Here is a 12494-nt window from a genome sequence, read left to right as displayed (position 1 = left end):
CAGAACTAAGAATGAGAGAGGATGATATGATTCATAGTTTAATGTCCTTGAAATATGATGATTATCTGCTATAATTCTAATTTAGGAATTGATAATAATCATAAATAATGAAGTGTGTTTAATCACACATTATGGCTAATAAGTGAAAGGAAGAAATATTGGTGTAAGTTTTTTATAAGTTATTTATATAAAGGATATATTCATGTTCTGAACCATATAAATGTAAAGTTATGGAAGAAATAAATTATTCTTCAATAAAAGTATAATAAACAAATCCTGTTAGCAGAATTATTACGAGAAAATGCGCTGCTTGTTAAGAACTGGGCAAACAGCATAGTAAAATTTTTAAATAGATGATAGATAGATTGAAGCTTTATATAGTCTTATTTACCTCCGTCAATGAATTTGGAAGGAGGTTATGTTTTACCACCGGTTTATGTGTGTATGTTTGTTTGTGAACAGATTTCTGGCCACAATTTTAATCGCAGAGATATGAAACTTGCCGCGACTAACTGTCTTGTAAAAAGCTGTAGATAATTCAATTTTGGAAGGTCAAGGTCAAAGGTCAAAGTCACGGTTGCGCAAAATGTCCAGTTCGCGTAATCAGCCATAAGTTTGGATATCGTTGTCACAGAGACTTCAAAATAATTCACATTTGAGTGTCTGAAAATATATGCCAATTAATAGCCTACATGTTAAGGTCATAGGTCAAGGTCAAGATCGAGCAAAAGGTCGAGAAATAAGCTGCCACGGTGGAGGTCTTTGCTATAATTAGTGCCCCTTGGTCTCTGCTGCCTCTCACTCGGTGCCACCGTTGCATAACATACTGAAGCCTGTTGAGAATGACATAACACTGGTCGTGGGAGTAGAATAAAACCATTTTTTTTACCTGAAACCGAAAGATTTTTTTAGAGACGGAATGGGGACATTTTACCCTCGGTAATCTAATCATGAATCTTATTTTGTCCGTGTGGGGATGAGATGCCCCACACCCCCTCCCCTCAACGTCCAATGAATAGCAGTTGGGTAGGGGACTCCAAGACGGAGCGGTTGGTTAGATAGATGAAAGGATGTCCAAATGTGTCGATACCAAACGCCAGACTGGGGTTAGAGTCCCACTCAAACTCGTTAGTTTCTTTGGTCGCTGCAACCTCACCATCCTTGTGAGCTAAGAATGAAGGGATGGGGGAGTCTATAGGTCTATCTGCTGAGTCATCAGCAGCCATTGGCAGGCCCTCTTTGGTCCTAGCTTGGGTGGAAAGTGGCTTTTATATATATATATATATATATATATATATAATGAATGGCTTTTTCGCTAATAAAAAGCTTGACATTTAGTAGAAAGGTGAAGGAAAGGAGCATAAACTGTCCAAATGCTGAAGTATCTGCTTTCTTTCTCCTTTCTATATATATATATATATATATATATATGTATGTATGTATGTATGTTTATATATGTGTGTATGTATGTATATATATATATATATATGGTCAGTCTCTAGAGCATTGTCCTGGTTGAAAGGGCAATGACACAGTCTCTTGCCTCTACCATTTATGGGCGGCCTTTAAACTTTAAAGGTAAGTTTAGGATAAAATTAATTAAATCTAGAATAATTGTATAAAAGTAACAGTTCAAATAAAACTCGTTCCTCGTAATGGCGATGTACAGCACAAAAATCTCATGTAATGTTTGTAAACATTCTATTTACGGGATAATCTCGTATTTACATTTAAAGGGGAGGTACTACATCTGCTCGAATGCTAAGTTGACAATGGTCCCGACTCGGTAAACATTATGATATTTGAATCCACAACTAATTGTGCCCTACAAGGACAAGGTCTCTCTCTCTCTCTCTCTCTCTCCTCTCTCTCTCTCTCTCTCTCTCTCTCTCTCAAATATTTACGTGAAGACCTTCGATAGGAAAGGATATTTATGTAAACATAAAGATTTCCGACGAATGTATTATCTTATATCGACCACTTATCCAGAGAAAATAAGAATTTTAATGGTACTTTGTTACTTTCCATATCTGTTTTGGGGTGCAGCAAGAATTTCTGCTCTTACCTGTGTTGGATAATCTATAACGTCAGCAACAACAGCAGTAATTAAAGTTATTTTTATATTAATGGTCTATTTTATGTCCAGTGTTCTTATTAAAACAAAACAAAATTTAATGAAATATCTACAACGTATATCACCAAAGCTTCTACATGATATTAATTTAGTTATGAAGTATATAGTTGTTTTTTTAGGGAATTTTCGTTATTAGCTGCGTTATGATTTACCCCCATATACTATAGTTTTGCACAATTACTATGTTATATGTTATTCATGTCTCATTTTTGTTACGCAATATTTTTTAATAGATTGTGTTGAAAACTTCTTTTATTCTATATCATTTTGCGTTGTATGTTGTGACAGCAATAAACTCCTTTTGATGTTGTAAGCAAAACTTTGAATTAAAGTCTTCATTATTGTATGAAAAATATAATTGTCAATCTGCCATTGAAGAAAATCTTGTGAAATATGTATTACTTGAATTTTATATGAGAAGTTCCATTTGGTATATCTAAATTTACTATACAAAGAACAGCTTAAAACCCCTTCACCTTTTAAAAGAAAAATATCACGAACACATTCAATGCTTTCGTTCTATTATCATATTACAATTCCGAACACTTTGGGAGTCTGAAAGGAGAGTTGTATGCCATAGATGAAACTTTTTTTTTCTATGCTTACTCTCCTGAGCAATAAACTTTTCCTCTTACGCAAGAGAAAAAACTTTTTCTCTTTCTCTCCAGAAGAAGGAAATTTAACTGTCATAAGACGCCCATTACCATTGTCACCTTAACTCTCGCTCCATCTGAAAGATAAGAAGGGCCCCTCCACCTAGAGACCTTGGAGGGGGGTGAGGGAGGGGGCGTTACGCCCACGGAATAACAAGTAGAGCAGTAATGAAAGGTGGGTGGTGTAGTAAGGTGTTGAGGGGTGGGATTGGAGGGTGGAGGGTTCCCTCCTCTGGGAAGTAGTAAGAATTTTTAAGAGGTCTTTTTTACAACAAAATTTTGTTTCCTCAATGTATTTCGGAGAGAGAGAGAGAGAGAGAGAGAGAGAGAGAGAGAGAGAGAGAGAGAGAGATTCTTCCTATGTGAGAATCCAATTCATGTAATTTATAACCATCATATATTGGTTAAACAGAGGTTGAGTAATTAACGAGTATTGGGATAAAATTGGATCTTTTAAGTTGAATTTATTGGCATATTTCAATGACAATATCTATACTTGAAGTAAAACAACTAGTTATAGTGACTTTAGTTTTCATGTAGACCTAATTAACTGAATCTTAGATTAAGTCATCTGAAAAATTCATCTGAATATTCCTTGTAAATGAGATGGAAGGATGTAGGGATCTTGTATTAAAGGCAAAACATCTTGTTTTATTGAGAAGAGGATTTTGAATTCAGCTGTTTTTAGCCATTGATATTTGGTAGAAAAATACAGTTAATTGATCCATGATGATATGTTTAGTTTTAAAACTTCAAAATACCAAAGAGATATAACTACTGGAATCTAACAGTGTATCAACTTTATTACTTCTGAATAAGACGTTTAAAGAGATTCATTAAAAATTGAAAGCTATGATAGTTTATGTGCTGCTTTTTATATCACGGAGAATTGAATAGGTTGAGGAGTAGAGAGCAGGCATAGTAATAGAGGTTGATATCATTTATACTTATGGCTTACGTAATATATCACCTGTGTCTTCTGCTGATCAGTTTGTTTTGTATATTCTTTTTCTCATAAGATACATAAATAATCCTTATATATCATTCTCTTAGTTTTTTTCACATATATAGTTAGAGCAGACGCTTAATGTATTTGACAGTCAGAGAAGCCTATTAGATTAAGACATTTTGTAGATGTCTTGTAATCAAAATTAAGCAGTCTAACTTTAATAAAAACAAAATGCTGTGTCTAACAATCTTGGGTATTGGAAATGCACAGTTATATACGCTGTATATTTAAAAAGTGCAGTAGCTTTCGTACTTTTTACATAGTTCTCTAATTATCCATTAAACAGTCTCTTAGCCTAATATGTAGATTTAAGTCTGTTTAATCTTCAACCTGTTCTTCACAATGAATTAAATACGAAATCGATCCTCAAACTAAAATAAGACTTAATCAACCACTTTTATCTAAACTTCTTCACAAAAGAAACTTTGTGAAGTAAAGCAAAGGGAAATCTGTTGAGCGTATAAAGAGGACTTGTTCCTCTTCCGTAGAAAACTCGATTTAAAGTATTCAAGATAAAGAAAAACTTCAATGGGAAAGTTCTTTGAGATTTCTTCAAGGCGTCTCGTATCTGGCTGAACCTTTAACCTTTGAAATCTTACAAAGCTGTTCCCAGGTCTTCTATTCAGAGTGGTGCTTCGTTGACTTTAGACAGATTCCCTAATATTGTCTGTTATTTCTATTACTCCTTACGATTGTCTGTTATTTTCAGTTTTTTCTTTGTGTTAGAGGATTTTATATTTAGCTTTTCTTTGATCTGGAAAATTATCCATCGCTTACCGTTCAATATTTTTACCTGAATTTAAAAAACTGTGATTATAATATCGATATTTAGAGCATTTCAAAATATTATAAGGTTTAAAGGTCGCTCATGAATTGATGAAACACCGGAATTTAAGTTAATTTATTTTCTGATACCCTAATACTTATGAAACCTTAAAACTTATTCATAGTTTATAGTCTAATTATTTTGTGAATACACAAATGAATGTAACTGAAAGAGCGTCAATTTTACTTCAGATATTACGGGATTTATTTTCTAAATTGTTATTTTTTTTTTCATCTTGCAGTAGGAGTAATGTATTTTGAAAATTGTATGACAATTTCGCCAACTTGTAATTTTTGTTTGTATATATTAAGGTGTGTGTGTGTTTTTTTTTCTCTCTCTGCTCAATGGGTAATCATATGTCTTAGATTAAAAGGGAACATTTGATATGTAACTTGGCAGTATCTTCTCCACCTGTCATTTTAAATATCTGTTTTTTTCGCTTTCCTTTAATTGAACATTTTCAACTTTAAAAATCAAATAGATAAAATGCGTGTTTACAACAACAAAAATTACTGAATCATATATCTATCTCAGAGATTAATCCCATAAGACATCCAGTCTGCTTCTGAATATTTGATAAGGGCATCAATCAACCATTTCGTTGTTTCCTCCCTTCCACCCCCCCCCCCCCGCCCTGTCTTCTAGCAGAGAAATAGTATTTGTTACTTCCGTAGCAAAGGTCGAGTTAATGGACGCGACGTTTTAATGGAGGGCATCTGCTGGAAAAGATTTCTGACGTTTACATCTATCCATATATATATATATATATATATATGAATGCCTACACATGTAAGTAGTATATACATATGTATAAATATATATGTAATATATATATATATATATATATATATATAAAACATCTAGTATATACATATATATATACATACACACACACCTATATATATATATATATATATATATACATATATATATGTACGTATATATGTCTGTATGTCTGTATGTGGGTGTATAGGCTTGTTTATGTATATGTTATATCACTGAAACTTATATTTTACTGACCACATTCGTTACGCAATTTTAGCGGAGCACTGAATCCTATTTTTACAAAATAGATTTATTGACATACACGTACAATTTCGCTTTCTTTTTCTGCATAATATCATTCGTCATACATCATTACTTGTTTGCATTCCTTTTCGTAATATAATCCCTCGGGACATAATTGGGATGATTGACGTTCGCTATTTGTCCCCAAGAGGCAGCCAATCATCCCGTTGCATAAATCTCGACTGACTCTTTGTTATTATTCGATGATTGATGTATTCCGAAGAATGTGAAGTATAGTCACTGTCATATGCAAGGAAGGGAAAGAGCTTGACCTTCCTCGTGCCTAGATACCTTGATGGTAAGTTGTATCGAATTTTGATTTATGAATCATGGTGTATTGAAAGACAGACGATTCAATTTTTGTTTTCGTATCAGGAGGAGAGTATTCAAGAAAATACGTAATTAATGGTGAATGAAGATATTTTGAAATTGGAATAATTATATTATTTACTTGAGAACGTTTTTCAATACTTTCGCAATTCACTTCTAGGGAGAAAGTATCTGATAATTCTCTCTCTCTCTCTCTCTCTCTCTCTCTCTCTCTCTCTCTCTCTCTCTCTCTCCATGATTTATAACTGTCCTCAAAATCCCAATTGGTTTTATTGATGCAATGAAAGTTGTCATTACTTCGTTTCATTGTTTTGTGATATATTCACTTAAAGGGAATGTGTTTCAGAGGTCAATGCACTAGATTCCTTAAAAACAAACACTTTATTTTACTGTACAGTTCCCCTATATAACCGGGGAGAGAGAGAGAGAGAGAGAGAGAGAGAGAGAGAGAGAGAGAGTCGTTACGATCACCGAAGCGTATCCTTTGTTGGTATCTCCCGTTCAATTTCACGGGAAACGTTTCAATGGCCTTGGAAAAAATATAACGTTTCCTCTGTGATTTCCAATGTCAAAACATTTGCCTCAGCCGATTGTTCTTTCAAATGTCAAACATTCAGTCTTACTCATCCGTGAACGTTTAACCAATTTTTCATGATGCTTAGTTTTCATAGGAATTTAAATCTATAAATATTAAGGAAATTTATTTATTGAGCAATGAAAGAATATCATCTCTGGGATAGTTTTTATCTATTATTATTACTACTTGCTAAGCTGCAACCCTAGTTGGAAAAGCAGGATGCTATAAGCCCAAGTGCTCCAACAAAGAAAATAGGTCAGTTAGGAAAGGAAATAAGGAAATATACTACAAGAGAAGTATAAGAATAACAACAATATTAAAATAAATCTATTATATATAAACTATAAAAGCTTCAAAATAACAAGAGCAAGAGAAATAAGATAGTGTGCTCGAGTGTATCCTCAAGCAAGAGAGCTCTACCTCAAGAAAGCGGAAAACCATGGTACAGAGGCTATGACACTACCAAAGACTAGAGAACAATGGTTTGATTTTGGATGTCAGTCTCCTAGAAGAGCAGCTTGCCACAGCTAAAGAGTGTCTTCTACCCTTACCAAGAGGAAGTGTAAATGATGCCTTGTGTACCAATCGTGTGTCACACGATCGTACATAGAAAGAACCTGAAAAAAACATGTCTGTTTTTTCTCATCGGTAACGGTGTCGATTTTGAACAGGAAATTTCCTGTTGCCTTGAGCTTTTGTATATAAAGTAGAGTGTTCTATAATAAACTCACTCGGTTGCTTTCATCCCGTCTTTGACTCACAACCTTCTCGGCCTGTCACACTTGTGGAATCGTTGTTGACGCGTAATCTCTGGATCCCAAATTTGAGCTACGTTTGCGGCTTGATAGATTTCACTAATGAAAACTACTTCACTTTTCTTATGAGCTAGAGATGGTGGTTGATGTGTGTTTCCTAGTTGACATCAGCACCCATTGCCTTGTCCCCCCTGGTCCTACCTAGGATGAAAAGAAGTCCCGGGTGCTGATTGTAAATGTACTGTAGATGTCCAGGACAATGTAATGCCCTGTCTCATGTCACTGCTATCTTAAAATCTATAAACAATTGATTATAGTGTATCTCATAATTAAATAGATTAATGTTTTTGCATCAACCAAATACATGATAATAAACAGAGAAAAACATAACCTTAAGGAACAACAACAATTGCCAATGCATTAGACGAAGAAGACCATCCTACTGTAATCAACTAACAAGGACCTTTTGCTTTGAAGGAATAAACAGAACCAAGTTATTATCTAATTAAATTCTTACTCAATCCATCAACTTGCCAATCCTAAGGGTCTATGTTTTAGTTGAAGCTATTTTAATCTTTAAAATAAAAACGTATTAATTTTAATAAATGGTAAAACAGAGCTCGTTCAAGATAAAGATTGAGAGTAAAAATTACCCCCCCCCCCACCCAAAAAAAGAAATTTACAGGAATCGAGAAAAAGATCTCTAGTTAGCGGTGTTGCCGCTGGTACGAAGCAGGCTACTTCAGCCTACCAAATGTTGATGCCATTTTAGGAGAAATATATTCTGTGTAAAAGTTGAGACCTTCACGACCCTATCATACGTTAAAAGATTTACTGTCAATACCTGAATATGATATATTTGGTGATTTTAATCTATAAAAGAAAATAGCCTCGTTTTGCCACTGCCTAGTGGAAGCGCCCTTTTTTTAGTTCATTTCAATAAATAAATAAATGAATAAATAAATAAATTAATAAGTTAATAAATACATTTATTATTAATACATGAAAACTGTGACGTTAATGCGTAAAATATTGAAATATTAATTTTGATATATTTGGTGAATTTAATCTACAAAATGAATTGGCTTCGTCCTGTCAGTGCAACCGTCATCAGGCGGGCTAGTGGAAGCGCGCTTTTTTATTTATTTATTGTAATCATTACATAAATTTGGACTTAATTTAAAGTCGTAAAGAACTCCTCTGTACTATGATCGACATGTAAATCCTATAAATATGATAAGAAGGCCTCCCACTTCGATACCTACTTATCCAGTTCGAAGATCGTCTAAGACTCCGCTTCCTCCTTGTGGATATGAGACGCGCCGTTGACATTCCAAATTTGGAACTCCATCTGAATTCCTAGATTTTATTCTGCGCTCAGATACACACGACTGCATCTTCTAATGGGACACGAAACTTGGGCTGACTTTGCCAGACGCCAAGCCTTTTCAGAATCCTCCCCCCCCCCACCCCCCCACCCCCACCACATCTCCTAGGCCTGTGTATTTTAATTTAGTATTATAAATCCACCAGAAGTTATACTTTAACGAATTTAAGAATTCGGTTTCAATTTATATCTTTACCATTTCCTATTTATTAATTATTGATATAAACTGCAAATTTCTAATTTCCAATAATGGTATTGTATGTGATTTTTTTCTTATCGTATTCCAGTTGCTATTTCTCGTTACGATGGATATGAGATACGAATCATTAATTTTCTCTTGCATAATCATCCTAAGGATTTATAGTCACAATTATTCCTTCACTAGATCTGGCGCCAATCTCTCCGGCTTTCTTGCGATATAATACATCATGTAATTATCTATCCTTGCATTATCTGTACATCCGTCTAGAATTGCTTATCCACATGATATATATATATATATATATATATATATACATATATGTATATATATATATATATATATATATATATATTAAAACTTTGTGTTTGTATAATTGTAATTATGCATGTATGCATAAACATCATGACTAGATTGAAAGTAACAATGGTTTATATGCCAGTGAATTAGAGTATCCTTAATCTCGAACATACATAGAACATTTGACGTCATAAGACATCGCCTATCTTCTTCGTTATCAAACAATCGCCTCAATTGCTGATAAGTTTTGCGTAGTTTTGGGTCGTGAAAATAACCGGGTGTACGAATTTCTGATCTATATAGAGTAATTTCTTCTTCTTCTTTTTCTTCTTCATCTTCTTGTTCTTGTTCTTCTTTTTATTCTTCTTGTTCTTCTCCTTGTTCTTCTTCTTGTGTCTTTTCTTCTTCTTCTTCTTGGTCTTCTTGTTCTTCTTCTTCGCGTTCATCTTCTTGTTCTTCTTCTCCTACTTCTTCTTCGTTCTTCTTCTTGTCTCTCTTGTTCTTCTTCTTATTGGTCATATTGTTCTTCTTCTTGTTGTTCATCTTGTTGTTGTTCTTCTTCTTGTTGTTCATCTTCTTGTTCTTCTTGTTCATGTTGTTCATCATCTTGTTCTTCTTGTTCTTGTTGTTGTTCTTCTTCTTCTTTGTAAACTTGAGTCTTGTTTCATTAGATCGGGATAATGATAGAATTATGTTGCTTGTATTTTCAACATTAAGTTGTATCTAGCCTTTAAAAAAGATTAATCCGTATCCTGTGTAATTAGTCTTGTTACTTGCTTCGTTCCACTCGGAGACTTCCAGTCTCCTTAATGAGTTGATGAGCCTAATGATCCTGAGCCTTCCGCTGTGATTATGTTTCTCTCAAATAAGGTTTTTATTGAAGATTTATAATTGAAATGAGGCTTCATTTGCTCAGGTAATGAGCTTGGGACTCCCTTTAAGACTCATTATTTTCCCCTCGTCTACCTTTGTGAATTTTGGTCTAAGAATAGACATAGTAAATATTTATTTTTAATGACTATTGATATCTTGGAAGAACGAAAACTAATAGTTGCATACCACATTCTTTCTGATGAAATGATCAGATAATAACTCATTTGCTATTTTCTGTATAAATGTCTAATTAATTATATTACTTCATTCTTCATATGCTATAATATTTTCCTACTTTGTCGGTCTCTCTCTTTATAAATAAAATTGCCCAAAATAAGCAAGGTAGAAATATCAAATTTTTGATGTTCAATTAAGACAATAATCTCTCCTAATATATACAGTGTAGGTTAGTATCCGGAAAGGTCAGGCATGAATTAAAGGTCAATATGTTCTATTTTGGGGGAGAATTGATAAAAGTAGGTCAAGTGATTCAACTTTCTCCGCCTTTTAAGGCGGAAGCTCAACTTTGGTCTTCCAGGTTACGTGAAAGAAAAAAAAAATCCTTTTTCCTGAATTTTAAATTTCTTTTTTTTTTTCTCTCTGGTTATACCTTTGAGACGATTGCAATTTCCTTAGCATTTCACAACAATATTAACTTAATTAATTTTTCACTTTTGTTATAGATCCTATTCTGTTTCAGTTGGTTTTCAGCGATATTCAATACCGAATTTTTATTTTTGGTTCCACCAGATCATCCAATTCTCGTTTTTCTTTCCTCGGCATACTATTGTCAGATTCCTTTCTGAATCTCATATTGAATCTGACGTTGCACTAACTTTATAATTCTCTTTATCGCTAAACTCGAAATTTGCTTTGCATTCATTTCTGAATTTCTCTTCACATGAATATGCAAACCACATTTCCATTCCTTTTGGAAACAATATCCCATAAAAAACAATTTTAAAGGATAACGTCCCCAGAATGGGGTTCGAGTCCCGCTCAAACTCGTTAGTTCATTTGGTCGCTGCAACCTTATCACCCTTGAGAGTTCTAGTTGGGGGGTTTTGGGGGAACCTATAGGTCTATTTGCTGAGTCATCAACAGCCTTTCGGTCCTTGCTTGGGTGGAGAGGGGGCTTGGCCGCTGATCATATGTATATATGGTCAGTCTCTAGGGCATTTATCTTGCTTGATAAGGCAATGTCGCTGTCCCTTGCCTCTGCCATTCATGAGTGGCCTTTAAACTTTTAAACTGTTGTAAATTCAGCTCAAATCGAACAAAACAAAAGTTTTTTAAGCCTCCCAAAGGTTGAGTTAAGTAAAAAAAACAGCAACAACTATAATTACATGGTTGGTATTTTTAATATATATATATATATATATATATATGTATATATATAAATATATATATATATATATATATATATATATGTATTTTTTTTTAATTATGTACAAAAAAAAATGAACGTGGACGTAGCGTGATGCTTTAATTGAGGGAAATATCTTGTTTAGAAAGAAGTTCCGAGAACAGTTAGATTCACGTATGGCCGAAAAAGATCATTTATATTTCATGACATTTTTCGGTACATTATATGTCTGATTTATATTGTTGTCAATCACATTTAATTTTATTACACCTTTAGAAACAAATGAGGTTTATGCTTTTGCTAGCACACTACTATTTGTGTTGCTAGCCATTCTACAGTTAAAATATTATACGTTTCTGCTTTCTACTGACAAATAATGTAGTTCATTTAAGCAACTATTGTTAATTTAAGTGCTCTTGCACAATTACCTTTATTTAAATTCTAATCATCATCATCATCTCCTACGCCTATTGACTCAAAGGGCCTCGATTAGATTTCGCCAGTCATCTCTATATCGAGCTTTTAATTAAACACTTCTCCATTCATCATCTCCTACTTCACGCTTCATAGTCTTCAGCCATGTAGACATGGGCCTTCCAACTTGCTAGTGCCTTGTGGAGCCCAGTTGAAAGTTAGTGAACTAATATCTCTAGGAGAGTGCGAAGTGCATGCCCAAACCATCTCCATCTACCCCTCACCATGATCTCATCCACAAATGGCACCCGAGTAATCTCTCTTATAGTTTCATTTCTAAATATATTGAATACCTCTTTCATGCTAAGTATTTCTTTCATACTAGATAGACATATCTCACAACCACCACTTTATCTAAAAGATATACTTTCATTAAACCTGATTCAGTGTACTATAGAAACGAAGGTGACTGAAGATTATCTCTGAGCGAGACTTATCACCATAAAACTTATCATTCTTAGATCCTCCGACTTCATGACATCTGTTGGCGTTCTTTGTTATCAGAGAAATCACCTTCTTTTTTATAAGCTTTGAGTCATGAAA

The 12494-nt window shown here is 33.9% G+C and overlaps 1 protein-coding gene across 1 annotated transcript in view; it reads right to left on the bottom strand.

Moving 5' to 3' along the window:
• Window positions 1–10924, bottom strand: part of LOC137617730 (uncharacterized) — a 27804-nt gene extending 16880 nt beyond the window's left edge. The window contains exons 1-2 of the mRNA XM_068347727.1: window positions 10836–10924; window positions 9707–9896 (exon numbers count right to left, since the gene is read on the bottom strand). Coding sequence (XP_068203828.1) covers window positions 9707–9896; window positions 10836–10924 — 279 coding nt within the window. The remainder of the gene's footprint in view (window positions 1–9706; window positions 9897–10835) is intronic.
• Between the last annotated feature and the right edge of the window lie 1570 nt (window positions 10925–12494).

Source organism: Palaemon carinicauda, chromosome 23 (genome assembly GCF_036898095.1).
Source record: "Palaemon carinicauda isolate YSFRI2023 chromosome 23, ASM3689809v2, whole genome shotgun sequence".
Classification (NCBI taxonomy): Eukaryota; Metazoa; Arthropoda; class Malacostraca; order Decapoda; family Palaemonidae; genus Palaemon; species Palaemon carinicauda.
The sequence above is the reverse complement of the archived record's forward strand: the minus strand, read 5'-3'. Positions and strand labels throughout refer to the sequence as shown.